The 13487-nt window shown below is 42.1% G+C and overlaps 1 protein-coding gene across 2 annotated transcripts in view; it reads left to right on the top strand.

The window, feature by feature from the left end:
• Positions 1-13487, top strand: part of Ube2h (ubiquitin conjugating enzyme E2 H) — an 85305-nt gene that overhangs the window by 44793 nt on the left and 27025 nt on the right. Inside the window, exon 4 of one of the 2 annotated variants that reach the window (XM_052173372.1) lies at positions 13325-13364. The exons of the other annotated variant lie outside the window; for it this stretch is intronic. Coding sequence (XP_052029332.1) covers positions 13325-13364 — 40 coding nt within the window. The remainder of the gene's footprint in view (positions 1-13324; positions 13365-13487) is intronic. 2 annotated transcript variants of the gene reach the window in all.

The following is a 13487-nucleotide window of genomic DNA, read 5'->3' as shown; positions in this document are numbered from 1 at the left end:
GCTCAGCAGATACTCAGGCCTGTTGCTTTGAAGAATATTAGAATGAGCATATGTCTTCTTAGTGTCACCCTAATGTACACATACAATTTACTCTACATCCAAGCATTCTGTATCCACTGATTGAAGCTCACCTTATGTACCAAAAACAGTCTAAAAGCTATTTCATCAATTTGGAATGTGTGCAGCATTCCCTGAATTATAATAGTGCAACTAATCACGTGTGTGCATTGTATCACTTAGCGTAGTCCAGAGATAGTTGAAATACACAGAGGATGTGTCAGTCCTAGACTGTGTCCCTGAAGAACTTGAGCATGTGTGGGTTTTTGTCAGGAGTGACAGTGGTGCTGGAGGAGCACCTGGCTAGCAGATAGGCCCTTTCTGTGGGAGGGAAGGGCATGGGATTGGCAGAGGAAGGCTACAGAGTGATATTCATCTTAGCTCTTCAGTCTGGAGTTGAATAAAGGCTGGCAGGTAGGAAGAGGAGAAATTTAGAAGATCCTTGGTAAGGATAAAAGACTGGTGGGAAAGGAAATGTCTGGATTTGTGATGACAGAGGCATGGCTGTTTGTAGACATGACAGTTCTTGCTGTGCCCTGGGCATATAGAATGGAATGAGATGAGGGAACAGTCATTGAGGAGGGACATGAGAGGCTGAGAGATGAGGGATATGGTCATTATGATGATGAAGATGATAAGAGAAATGATAATAAAATAATAATAATAATAATATAGGAGTGGGGCAGAGAAAACTAGGTAGCAAGTTTCCACAGAGAAAAGCCATTTATTAATGAACCTGCTGTCGGGGACCCATGTTGTATGAATTCATCTCCCTGGTCACTAGAGTAAAAACAGTCCATTACCTTTTCTCCCCTCCTAAGGATTGGCCTTGCCTTTGTGTGCTACTGAATAGAGGACTTAGCCATTTCCTTTCTGAAGCCCACTCAATAATGCCAGTTTAAATTCTGGCTTGAGCAGTGCCTTTTTTTCACATTTTTTAAAAAAAATGTTTCTGAAGCCAGGCGGTGGTGGCGCATGCCTATAATCCCAGCACTCTGGGAGGCAGAGGCAGGCGGATTTCTGAGTTCGAGGCCAGCCTGGTTTACGGAGTGAGCTCCAGGACAGCCGGGGCTATACAGAGAAACCCTGTCTCAAAAAAAAAAAAAAATAAAATAAATCCAAAAAAACCAAAAAAAAAAAGAAAGAAAGAAAAAAATGTTTCTGTTTATACATATTAGTTATGCATAATAGGTATTATAACATTTTCATACATATATGCAATATATTTCTATTGTATCACCTGTTACTGTTACCCCTACCCCCCACTCCTCCTAATTCTCCCTTCCCAGTCCCAGCTAACTGTCCTTTACTTTCATGTGTGTGTCAGAGACAGACAGACAGACAGAGAGGAGCCTAGTGAATTTCATTAGGGTTGTTTCCAGGAGCTTGGATACCTTACTAGTAGCTATACTACTAAAGACTGCTTCTCTATTCCATATTGACCGTTAACTTTGTGTAAATCTTCAGAAATGAGTAGTGTTCCATGGACCCTCTCTATTACAAGACTGTGTTGGTGGGCTAGTCTTGCAGTAATCTATGCAGGGAGCTAGCTCGGGTACGACAGCCATGCCACGTGTTGCCCCATCACATCACCCCTTTGCTCTGCCTCTCACAGCCTTTCTGCCCCTTCTGCTTTGTTTCCTGAGCTTGGAAGGAGTGGTATAAATATCCTGTGTTATGAGTCACTTTGCCCATTGCAAAAAGAACCTTCTCTTAAGTCTCACAGCAGCACTAATCTGTGGGCACAAACATAGTTATTTAGAAGGCAATTTGACAGGCCTATCCTGACCACTTAGCAGAACAGCGGCAGTAGCTTCTTGACTATGGCCTATGACTTTTCTCAGCCAGAGGCTTTTGGATGGGTTTTCAGTACCTGCCTGAGTTCCTCCTATGGAGCAGACATGGAATTCAGTCAGAAAGGAGTTGGTTACTCCCATAACAGGCTTGCCACCACTGCTGCAGTAGACTTATCTTGCCTGGTGAGTCATTCTTGTTGCAGAGTCCACACCTGACTAACAACTGCTGATGACAGTTCTCCACGAGTAGCCCGCCTAACAACTTAGAACATTTGGACCCATGAGGGCTAGCCACAGCAGGTAGGAAGCTTCTAGCCAGTTCCAGCTACAAATAAGGTATAGTTATAGTTTTACCATCTAGGTCTGGTGGGCAAATAAGAATAGTGGTCATTGCTCTACTATTTTGAAAGCCTTGGGAGAAGCCTCTGTGACCGCTGGGAAAGTAGTCTGCTCTTGGTGCTGGATTTTCATTTAATAATGCATGGCTTCTGGATAGTCCATGCCTTGGAACTGGAGTTACAAGCAAGTTGCCCAGTTGCCCAGTGTGGGCCTTGTGGAAGAATAGCAAAGGCTTTTAACACTGAGCCAAACAGTTTCATTTTTCTTTGAACTGAATTTAAAATTTAAAAAAAAGAATAATTATTCCGAGCTGGGCTTGGTGGCACACATTTAATCCCAGCACTTAGGAGGCAGAGGCAGGAGGGTCTTTATGAGTTCCAGGCCAGCCTGGTATACAAGTTTCACAACACCCAAGGTTACACAGAGAACCCTGTCTCAAAAAATCAAACAAAAAATACCCCACAAACAGTTATGTTTTAGTTCCCTTTGAAAAGCATGATCACACTACTTGAGATTTGTTTATATTTTGGTGTTGTTAAAAACCCTGCTGTTGCCGGGCAGTTGTGGCGCACGCCTGTAATCCCAGCACTCTGGGAGGCAGAGGCAGGCGGATTTCTGAGTTCAAGGCCAGCCTGGTCTACAGAGAGAGTCCAAGACAGCCAGGGCTACACAGAGAAACCCTGTCTCGAAAAAACAAAAAAACAAAAAACAAACAAAAACCCTGCTGTTGACAGGCACTTTAGAGATGGTTCCATTTGATTGCCTCAAGATGTATTACCATACTGGTTGCCAAATTTGTAGTGTGGGATTTTTCTGATTGTTTTGTTATGACCGTACCAAATTCTATTAGAATGCTGCTCAATAACATTGGAGTATTGTAAATTCTATTTTCACTATGAGGAGAATATATGAAATATAATATCAACGTCAAAATACCCCTTTGCCCTTCACAGCTCCTAAAATAAGTTATTGTGGGGCATGGAGAGATGGTTCAGTGGTTATGAGCTTGTTCTTGCCAAAGACTAGAGCTTGGTACCTCATACCCATGTTGGACAGCTCACAGCTGCTTGTATCTCTAGCACTAGGGCATACTAAAGCCCCCTTTGGCCTACTTGGGCATCCATGAGCATACACATAAACAAAATAATAAAATCTTATAAGAGTAATATTTGTATGTGCTGGAGAGTTTCATTTCTAGGTTGTAAACAATAGCATGAAGTTACTTAGCTGTGTGTGATAGGGCAAACATGTAACCCCAGCCCTTCAGAAGGTTGTAAGTTTGAGGCCAGCATGGTCTTCATACTGAGACCTTACCTCAAAAAAGAAAGGAGAGGCTGGGCAGTGGTGGTGGTGCACGCCTGTAATCCCAGCACTCTGGGAGGCAGAGGCAGGTGGATTTCTGAAGTCCAGGCCAGCCTGGTCTACAGAGTGAGTTCCAGGACAGCCAGGGCTACACAGAGAAACCCTGTCTCGAAAAAACCAAAAAGGAAAAAAAAAAAAAAAAAAAGGAGAGATTAGAAGAGGGAGGTAATTTGCTTAAGCTCCTTGTACTGAAATTCCATTCTTTTTGTTGTTGTGGTGATGTGCTGGGGCATGGTGCAATCCAGTATTGAAGTGTCAATTCAGTCTTTGCACTGTCTGCTGGCTTCTGGATCTAAGTACACAACCCCATTCCCAGTGGCCAAAACTAGCATTGTTGAGTGCTTATAGTATGCTAATTACTTGTATTAACTCATTTCCTGTTCCAGACATCCCTCTGATATGTTGATGAAATTATTTAATCTAGTCTTAGGAATAGCAGTAGAAAGACAAAGAAACTGAGTTGTTAATGCTCACTGTGTACGGTAATCTGACTTTTAAATATCAGCTTAAAATTGCTAGATCCAGATGTGGTAGTGAACACCTTCAGTATCCCAGTGTTTAGGGCCATCAGCAAGCAGATCTCGTCTGAGTTTGAGGTGCTATCCTGGTCTACATAGCAAATTATAGAACTATTCAGTGTGAGACTTGTCTCCAAAAAAAGGTGGGGAAATGTTAGTAACCTGAAATTCTCTTCTGTCTTCCCACTGCTCTGAAAATCCTTCTAGATCTTTCAGTGTGGCTAGATTTTGGTAACTAAAGGTTTGGGCACCTACTATTTTGATAGAAGAATCATGCTGTTGAAGGATAACCCTTCATCCCTTCTTAGTTACAAATGAATGTTTCTTACCCATCCAGCCCATTCCTCAGACTCCATATTATCAGAGAAACAGAACAGAGGACCCCTGCATGAGTTTAGGTCTCCTGAACACATAGGATCAGCTCAGAACCTGCCATGACCTAGGGTTTTGAGAGGGAGCTCTTCCTTGCTTGGTTCCTCACCTAAAAAGAAACAGGCCAGGTCTATCTCCTGAGTAAGGAAGTCCTACTCTGAAGAGTCTTTTGTTCTGGTGCAGGCCTATCTGAGGTAAGATAAAGGTCTGAGATGGTGTGTCAGTGCACACAGATGAAATATGGCTGTCACCCTTCTTCAACTGGACAACTCTGACTTTGGTTACCTGAGTGTCAGGAACTGAGATAGAAGCTGTGACTCAATCCTTGAAAATCAGGCAATGGTGGTGCATGCCTTTAATCCTAGCACTCGGGAGATAGCTGGTTCTTTTAAGTTCAAGGCCAGCCTGGTCTTCGAAGTGAGTTCCAGGATAGCTAGGGCTACATAGCATAGAGAAACTGTCTTGACAATCGTGTGTGTGTGTGTGTGTGTGTGTGTGTGTGTGTGTGTGTGTGTGTGTGTGTGTGTGTGTGTGAGAGAGAGAGAGAGAGAGAGAGAGAGAGAGAGAGAGTTACTACTTCAAGGAAAGGTAGCATTCACTCTTGTGTGTAGGTTTTTCTTTTGGTCCCAGGAATTGAACCCAGGGCTTCTTACTTAAATAAGAATAAACTACCACCAAGCTGTATTCTCATCACCTGAAAATATTTAAAAAAACAAAACAAAACAAAACAAATGCTTGGCTTTGAATCATCTTACTTTTAAAGAAGGTTTGTGTGGGCATATGTGTCCTAACAAATACCAAAAATGACAATGTTTTTACTTGCATTTTTCTCATAGGAATTTATACACTACAGTTAAATCCCATCAGCCACGGCGAACCTCAGCCAGCCACTGCAGTCCCTTGGACAGAGCTACACTCTCACCTCTGGCATTTCCACTATTGCCTTATTCCTTAGCCCCAACATCTCATTACGTCAAGATAAACCTGTCAAATTTCCAGACAGGGAATTGACCCCAGAATGTTTCTTCACCCACAGAGTTGATCATTAGTATCTCTGCTAGCAAGTAAAATGTTAAGCCATATAGATTAAAAAAATACATGTTCAGGGAATAGAATTGTTTCCTCATGTCCATGGGGTTCTGAAGTCAATCTCCCCATGCTCCCCTCACTCCATGTCTGTCTCTGGGACTTGCCCCTTTTACTTACCACATTCCCATAAAGGCTGCTTTCAAAATATGTCCTCTTAAAATATCTTCATAATAGTTTCTAGTGGAATGGAAACAGGCATTGGGGAAATTGTCTTGCTGCAGACACATTCATTAGTGTGGTCATCGCATTGCCAAAAGGAAGAAGACCGTGCCAGGGCAAACATGCTTGGTCCTGAGACCGTTCCTTCTCTGAATTCCTGGTTTGTTCTTTCCCAGTCTTCCCCGTTCCGCGTCCAGAAGTCTCATTGTTGGTATCCTTGTCCAGGATAGGTGGCTGGGCCAGAAGCTCTGCACACAGATTGTACAAAAGCAAACATCAGGAAAAATAGTGTTCCTTTTTATTGATGAGCTTTGGGGTTTTGTTTTGCTTTGCTTTTTAACAATTTGTGCTATGCATCATGGACTATGCCTCTAATCTATGTACCTAGGAAGTAGGAGAATCATTGCAAGGCAAGCTCCAGCTCAGTCTGGGCTATAGAGACCATGTCTGAAACACACATTCATATTCACATTCTCCCGTAAAAGCCTGCTAATATCCTCCCAATATAATCTGGGGAGGGGGACATGATACAGATGGACGTGGAAGTGGGGAGTAGGAGAGATATGACAATGATATATGTATGGAATTGTATAAAATACATGTATTTTCTTTTAAGTAAAAGCCTACACTAGGAAGAACTTTCTATAGCCTGGGAAGGTTTCTCGTGTAGTGTTGGTCTAATAGTACCTGGTCCTTGAAAGTGAAGGTGTCAGCTAATACTGCCTACTTTGGAATAGTCAGTGGATGTTGTGACTCTGGTGGTGATGCACACTGGTACTTATTATATATTATTTTCTCAGATATTCTGCTTAGCAGCACTGCCTTACAAAGTCACCACTGAGCCGTTTCTTTTAAGTCTTCTGTTCTTGGAGATCAAGACACTTAAGAAATCCTAGATTTTTGGCATCCTAAGGACCTCTAGAAATAGATTAAGAATGGGAGTTTAGAGATGATACAGTCCAACTGTTTATCATCTTCACAGATGAAAAAACAGACCCATACTTGGAAGTGAAGTGACTGCCAAAGCCTGAAGTTGGTAACAGAGTGGGGGCCAGAACATTACCCAGTTAGTACTTTTCTCTGTACATGTACTTCTGGCCTCTGTCTCAGAATTCTGATACTCGTAATTCGTAGCATATTGGGGGATTGCATTCTGGGTTCCAAATCTTTTGGTTTTTTGGTCCTATATATACTTTGTATTCAATCAGGCCAAATTTGAAACTATAGGTTTCAAAGGTACTGTTAGGCCAAGGCCAACGAAGGGGATACTGTACTCATTGCTTGACAGTTTTGATATAGTCTGAGCTCTTCACCATCATCATTTTTATTCCTTAAAGGTGTCCCATGGCATCAGAATGCTGAATCTTAATTCCTACGTATCTGCTTGAAATACACCATTGTATCATCTCTCAAGTAATGAAAGTGCTTGTAGACTGAGCTGTCCTTCAACAAGCTGCCTTTGTTTTTTTTGGTTTTTTGTTTGTTTAAAATTAAGAAAAAATGTTCAGACACTAGTTTCTGGGACTTTTCATTTTCCTTTTTTAAAGATTTTATTTATTGTTATATCTAAGTACACTGTAGCTGTCTTCAGACACACCAGAAGACGGTGCCAGATCTCATTACAGATGGTTATGAGCCACCATGTGGTTGCTGGGATTTGAACTCCGGACCTTCAGAAGAGCAGTCAGTGCTCTTAACCACTAAGCCATCTCTCCAGCCCCTTTATTTTCCTCTTATTGAAAGTTAGCATCCTCTCTGCCCTGCATCTGGTCTATTTGTCCCTTACCCCTTCATTTCAGCTATGTCTTTGCTGATCTTCAAAAGAAGAATGATTCAAACTTTCAGTGCAGTTTACACTCCACTGTTTGTATAACTTGGGTGTTCTCTTGAATACCAAGTGCTGCTCCCGCTCCCACTTGGTAAGGTACCCTTTCTGGCCACAACTGAAAATTGAAACCTCTGTTCTGGCCTTCCTATCTTTTTTTCCTCCATGACATTAGTTGCCTTCTAATCCAACATGTTGTTGTAAATAACTCTGCCTAAGAGCCTTTCCCAGTCAGCTTGGGAGGCATCAGCTTCAGTAGGGCGCACTGCAAACTCTAGCAAAGCACAGGCTCACTGCCAAGAAGACATGTGGGTTATCAGTAGTGGCAGAGCTACTGTAATTCAGAGAACCAGAACAGGACTGGAAAACAATGTTTCAGTCCTGTTTCATATTCATTGGAAGGTTTTGTTACCTGTGGGTTGTAAAAGGGTGTGGCCCTTGATTTAATCCTAGTATTTGGGAGGCAGGAGCAGGAGGATCACAAGTGAGGCCAGACTCTAAATTCCTTTATGATTGGGATGATAGTGTATTCTTTTTCTAAAAGATGTGAGTACACTGTCACTGTCTACAGACACACAAGGAGATGGTAGTCCATCCCATTACAGATGGTTGGGAGCCACCATGTGGTTCCTGGGAATTGAACTCCAATCTTCTGGAAGCAGTCAGTGCTGTTAACTGTTAACCTCTGAGCCATCTCTCAGGCCCAACAATGTATTCCTATTTGTTTGTTTTGTTTTTCGAGAAAGGGTTTCTCTGTGTAGCCCTGGCTGTCCTGGAACTCACTCTGTAGACATAGACCAGGCTGGCCTCAAACTCAGAAATCTGCTTGCGCCTGCCTCCCAAGTGCTGGGATTAAAGGCCTACACCACCTCTGCCTGGCTCCAACAATGTATTCTTTTTTTTTTCTTTTTTTAAAAAATATTTGTTTGTTTATTATATGTGAGTACACTGTAGCTGTCTTCAGACCCTCCAGAAGAGGGTGTCATTTCATTACGGATGGTTGTGAGCCACAATGTGGTTGCTGGGATTTGAACTCAGGACCTTCGGAAGAGCTGTCAGTGCTCTTAACCGCTGAGCCATTTCTCCAACCCCCCACCCCAACAATGTATTCTTTTTTTTTTTTTAAATACATTTATTTAATGTATATGAGTACACTGTGGCTGTCTTCAGACACACCAGAAGAGGTCATCAGATGTCATTACGGATGGTTGTGAGCCACCATGTGGTTGCTGGGATTTGAACTCAGGACCTTCGGAAGAGCTGTCAGTGCTCTTAACCGCTGAGCCATCTCTCCAGCCCCCAACAATGTATTCTTAAATGAAACAGATCTTGAGTAGTATGATCCTCACAAGATGAGGTTTTTTTGGTTTGGTTTTTATTTTGTTTTTTTAGTAATGGATTCTTGTTTTATTTAAACAACGAGAAATTAAAGATGTTAGATCTCAGAATAGTTGGCTTTGATTTTATTGATCACTTTCCTTTAAAATAAAGATTCAGCACTAGTTTGCACACACATAGTTCAATCTAATTTACAAACTTGATATTGTTTCCACTTATTTGAAAGGTTTTAACTTTAAACATAGAAATTTAGGAGCATGAGGAAAGAGAAAGAAATCCAGGCATTACCACACAGACACCCAAATCTTTCGGGCTGGTCACGTTGAACCCTGGTTCTGAACACATTGTTCTGGTTCTGATGATGTGGGAGCAGGGGTAGGATTTTGAAAATACTATGGCAAGTGTTTCAACTGAGAATTCTACACTTAACCTTTTAATGCATTGCTTCCAACTTCCTGTGTGTGCATACTTGCTGATAAAAAAAGGAAAAATACCCAAGTACTTTTTGTCTGTCCTTTATTTTGTATATAGGAGTCTTACCTACATGTGTATTTGTTTTTTTTGGGGGGGGGGGTTGTTTTTTGTTTTGGTTTTTTTTTTGTTTTTTTGGTTTTTTTTTTTGTTATTTTTGGTTTTTTGGGGGGTTTTTTGATTTTGTTTTTTTCCGAGACAGGGTTTCTCTGTGTAGCCCTGGCTGTCCTGGAACTCACTCTGTAGACCAGGCTGGCCTCGAACTTAGAAATCTGCCTGCCTCTGCCTCCCAGTGCTGGGATTACAGGCATTTGCCACCACCGCCTGGCTACATGTGTATTTGTACATTGTGTGTTTGCATACCCTGCCAGAGAAGGACATCAAAGTCCCTAGAACTGGAGTCACCAGATTTTTTAACTCTTTTCTTCCCCGCCGCCCCAGAGAGGGGGTTTCTCTGTGTAGCCCTGGCTGTCCTGGAACTCACTCTGTAGACCAGGCTGACCTTGAACTCAGAAATCTGCCTGCCTCTGCCTCCCAAGTGCTGGGATTAAAGGCGTGCGCCACCACCACCACCACCACCACCACCACCACCACCACCACCACCACCACCGCCCGCCTACTTGTTAACTCTTATGCAGGTCCTCAGAATTAAAGCCAGGTTCTCTAAACCTAGACTGGAAGAACAACCAATATTCTTAACCACTGAGCCATCTCTCCAACCCCCACTTTGTCTGTCTGTTATGATTTCTTGATATGTATGTATCTATGTGTGTGTGCCATGAAGCCAGAAGAGGATGTTGGGTCTCCTGGAGCTGGAGTTACAGGTGGTTGTGAGCCACCACATGGATGTCGTTAATGGTAGCTTAGCAGCAGTAGCATCTGCTCATAGCTGCTGAGCCATCTCTCCAGCCAGTTCTGTTCTCTTTTAAAAGAAATATTTAGTATTGCATAAAATCTCTCCTTTTTTTTTTTTTTTTTTTGAGGTAGGATACAATTGTATCGCCCAGGCTGGTCTCAGGCTTGACACCTAGCCTCCTGGTTATTGGTATGTAGCACTCTCTCTAGCATGTGAAATAATGAACCGTCTTGTCCATATTCTGTTTTGATAATCTACTGCGGCCACGGCTCTGTAGCCTAGCAAATTACCTTTACAACTTTGATATATGTGCTTCACTACAAGTGCCATAAGCCCAGGGGATAAAAGTATTATTACTTTGTTATTTAAATACTGTGTTATTAATATATCAGTCTGTTACATGGTTTTGCCTTTTTTAAATAGTGTTTTTAGTTTATTTTTGGGCAAATTTATATATGTATACACTGATCATAGCTACCCCACAGTCCTTCTTCCCACTCTTCCCCAGAAATTTCCAGTAAGCCCCCCTTACTTTTATGGTGTCTTTATCATTCATTCATTCTCTCTCTCTCTCTCTCTCTCTCTCTCTCTCTCTCTCTCTCTCTCTCTCTCCCCCTCCCTCTCTCTGTATGTGTGTGTGTCTGTCTGTCTTTCTTTCTGTCTCTCTCCCTCCCTTTCCCCCTCCCCATCTGCCCCCTAATAACAGAGTCTAGTGAGTGCTGCCTGCTGGAATGTTGGCCCGTCTTACCGCCTGTCCTTATGGGTGACCATAGCTGCTTTGAGTTCATGTCCCTGAAGACAGTCCATCACAACATCCTCTGCCCTTAGCACTCTTTGTCTCCTCTTCCTCCATGTTTCTGAACCTTGGGATGGGGTCTTGAGGTTTGCTGTGGTGTCCCATTAGGGCTGAGTGTTGAAGCAGTGCTCACCTGAGAGCATCGGCAGTCTGTGGGTATATACAACATCTTCTTAGGGAAGCAGTGCTAGGTTCTCCTAGACTTGCTACCTCCTGAGCTGAGGGCTTTGACCAGGTTTATAGTGCAGTACTTTGTTTCTCCATTTAAATTGAACTTTAAATCTGTCCAAACTGACATGTTGATTTGGTTCACTATGCCTGACTGTGTGGGAGTCCTAGTTCATGGGTGCTGTAGCCCTATCCATAGGGCTTGGGGTCTCTTTAGTTCTTAACGTTTGGGTGGGAGGGGATCTCACTTTATAGTACTAGCTGGCCTGAAACCTCACTATGTAGACCAGGCTGGCCCCAAGCTAGCATAGAGATCATTCTGCCTCTACTTTCCTAATGTTGGAATTAGAGGTGTGTTTCAGCTGTACCAGCTGTTATAATCTTAACTTCTAGTAGTCTCACAGTTTATCCTGGCCATGTATGTTGTTGGCATTTTCCTAGGGTTACAGGGAATTTTTCTCCTTTTAAGACATGAACTTGGGCTGGAGAGATGGCTCAGTGGTTAAGAGCACTGTCTGCTCTTCCAGAGGTCCTGAGTTAACTCCCAGCAACCACATGGTGGCTCACAACCATCTGTAGAGTGATCTGATGCCTCTTCTGGCATGCAGATTAGAGTACTCATATCCATAAAATAAGTACATAAATCTTTATAAAAACAAAAGACATGAGCACTTTTATAGCTTTTATTAATCTCAAGCATCTTAATGAAAAATTAATATTGATACAGTGTTTTGCGTCAGCATGATTTATACATTATAGGACTTTTTTGCTGTAATAGTAGATAAAGCCTTAAACATAGAGTTGTAAAGACAAGAATGAAAGATTGGGACTGTGGCATGAGTAAAGTCTGAAAGTGCCTATGTATGTGTGTTCTTGTCCTGGTTCCCTAACTTGAGGGATGTTTGTAAGTTTTTAGAAATCACTTAAGGCTGGTCTTTGAGTTGCCACATCTGTTTCTGTACCCTCTCCCTCTTTCCACATGTGCTCTCTGCGTCCATACTTAGAACACATAGCAGTTACTTCCTCCGGTCTCTTGGCCCAGTGCTACAGTGACCGCTGTGAGGATAGCGCTGTCTCAGTCTTGTACCCTGACTAAATGACTGCCAAATGGGTGCTGACAAGCATACTGGGAAGGACAGATGGACCCTGTGGGAAAGGGATGAGAGGGTAGAGTTGGGGGAGGGGCACTGGTGGTAAGAATTGTCCAGAGAACTTGTCCAAGTTATGTTGTAGGACTCCTCAGGGAGCACCATGAGAAAACGGCACAGTGAGAAGCTCTGAGTTCTTCTGAGGATAGTGTTATTTCATGTATATACTGATTAAGTGTAAAATGAATAATTTTCTTCTTGGAATTAAAACAGCAAAACTTTTAAGTTTATGCTTTCTCTAGGAATGTATTTTAAAAGTTAAATCTGACAGATTGAACTATCTTAGATAATGTATTTTAATTCCCTTTCCTTATTTCTTGGTTGCCTCAATTTTAATTAAAATTGACTTCCTTTGAATGAATAGATTCAAAGGAACTGCTTTGGTCACTGTTGTTGTGAAACTGGTTTGGAGGCAGTGCTCTCCTGACTTGAGTAGCTCTGGCTAGTGTTCTGCGTGCTCAAATGATAACCCGTTAATACACCGAGAAGCTCAAGTGAGGAACTTCTAAGCTAAGCACAGCTGTTAGAGTGCTGTTTCTTAGCTTTTCTCATGACACTAGTTATAAATCACTTACCATTATATATTCTCTTAGCAAATTCCTGCTTAATTGAGAAGACAGTTGCTTATAAGATTATCTGATCCATGCAGTGGTGTCATACACCTTTATTCCCAGCACTCAGGATGCCGAGGCAGTCGAATCTCTTGAATTCAGGGCTAGCCTAATCGACACAAGTTCCAGGACAGCCAGGGATACATATATAGAGAAAACCCTGTCATGAAAAAGCAGAAAAGAAAAAAAGATTATCTGATATAAACAGCTGCATGATCCTTAAGCTCCCTTGGTTGTTGTTATAGGACTGTATTTTAGTTGGGGTGGATATATCTATAAGTAGCCGAAGATCTAGGGTTGAAAGTAACAATTTGAGTATCACTGCCTATGCCAGTCCTAAAATGGTATCCAGTACTGACAAGTTAAGACTCCCTGTTCTCTGCATACTTTGTGCTGCTAATTAACATCTCTTTTTGCAGGATTCATGAATAAAATTTTCCATCCCAACATTGATGAAGCGTAAGTAACTATTTAAAATGTTTGAAATTTAGCAGCAGCTGTTCTTGATTAATTAGAGGTCATATCTCTTTAACAGATTTAAACGAACTCTCAGTTATCTTTTGGGTCTTATGGGAGGCAGGA

Source organism: Apodemus sylvaticus, chromosome 2 (genome assembly GCF_947179515.1).
Source record: "Apodemus sylvaticus chromosome 2, mApoSyl1.1, whole genome shotgun sequence".
NCBI classification, from domain to species: domain Eukaryota; kingdom Metazoa; phylum Chordata; class Mammalia; order Rodentia; family Muridae; genus Apodemus; species Apodemus sylvaticus.
Note: the sequence above shows the minus strand (reverse complement) of the source record. Positions and strands in the feature narration are given on the sequence as shown.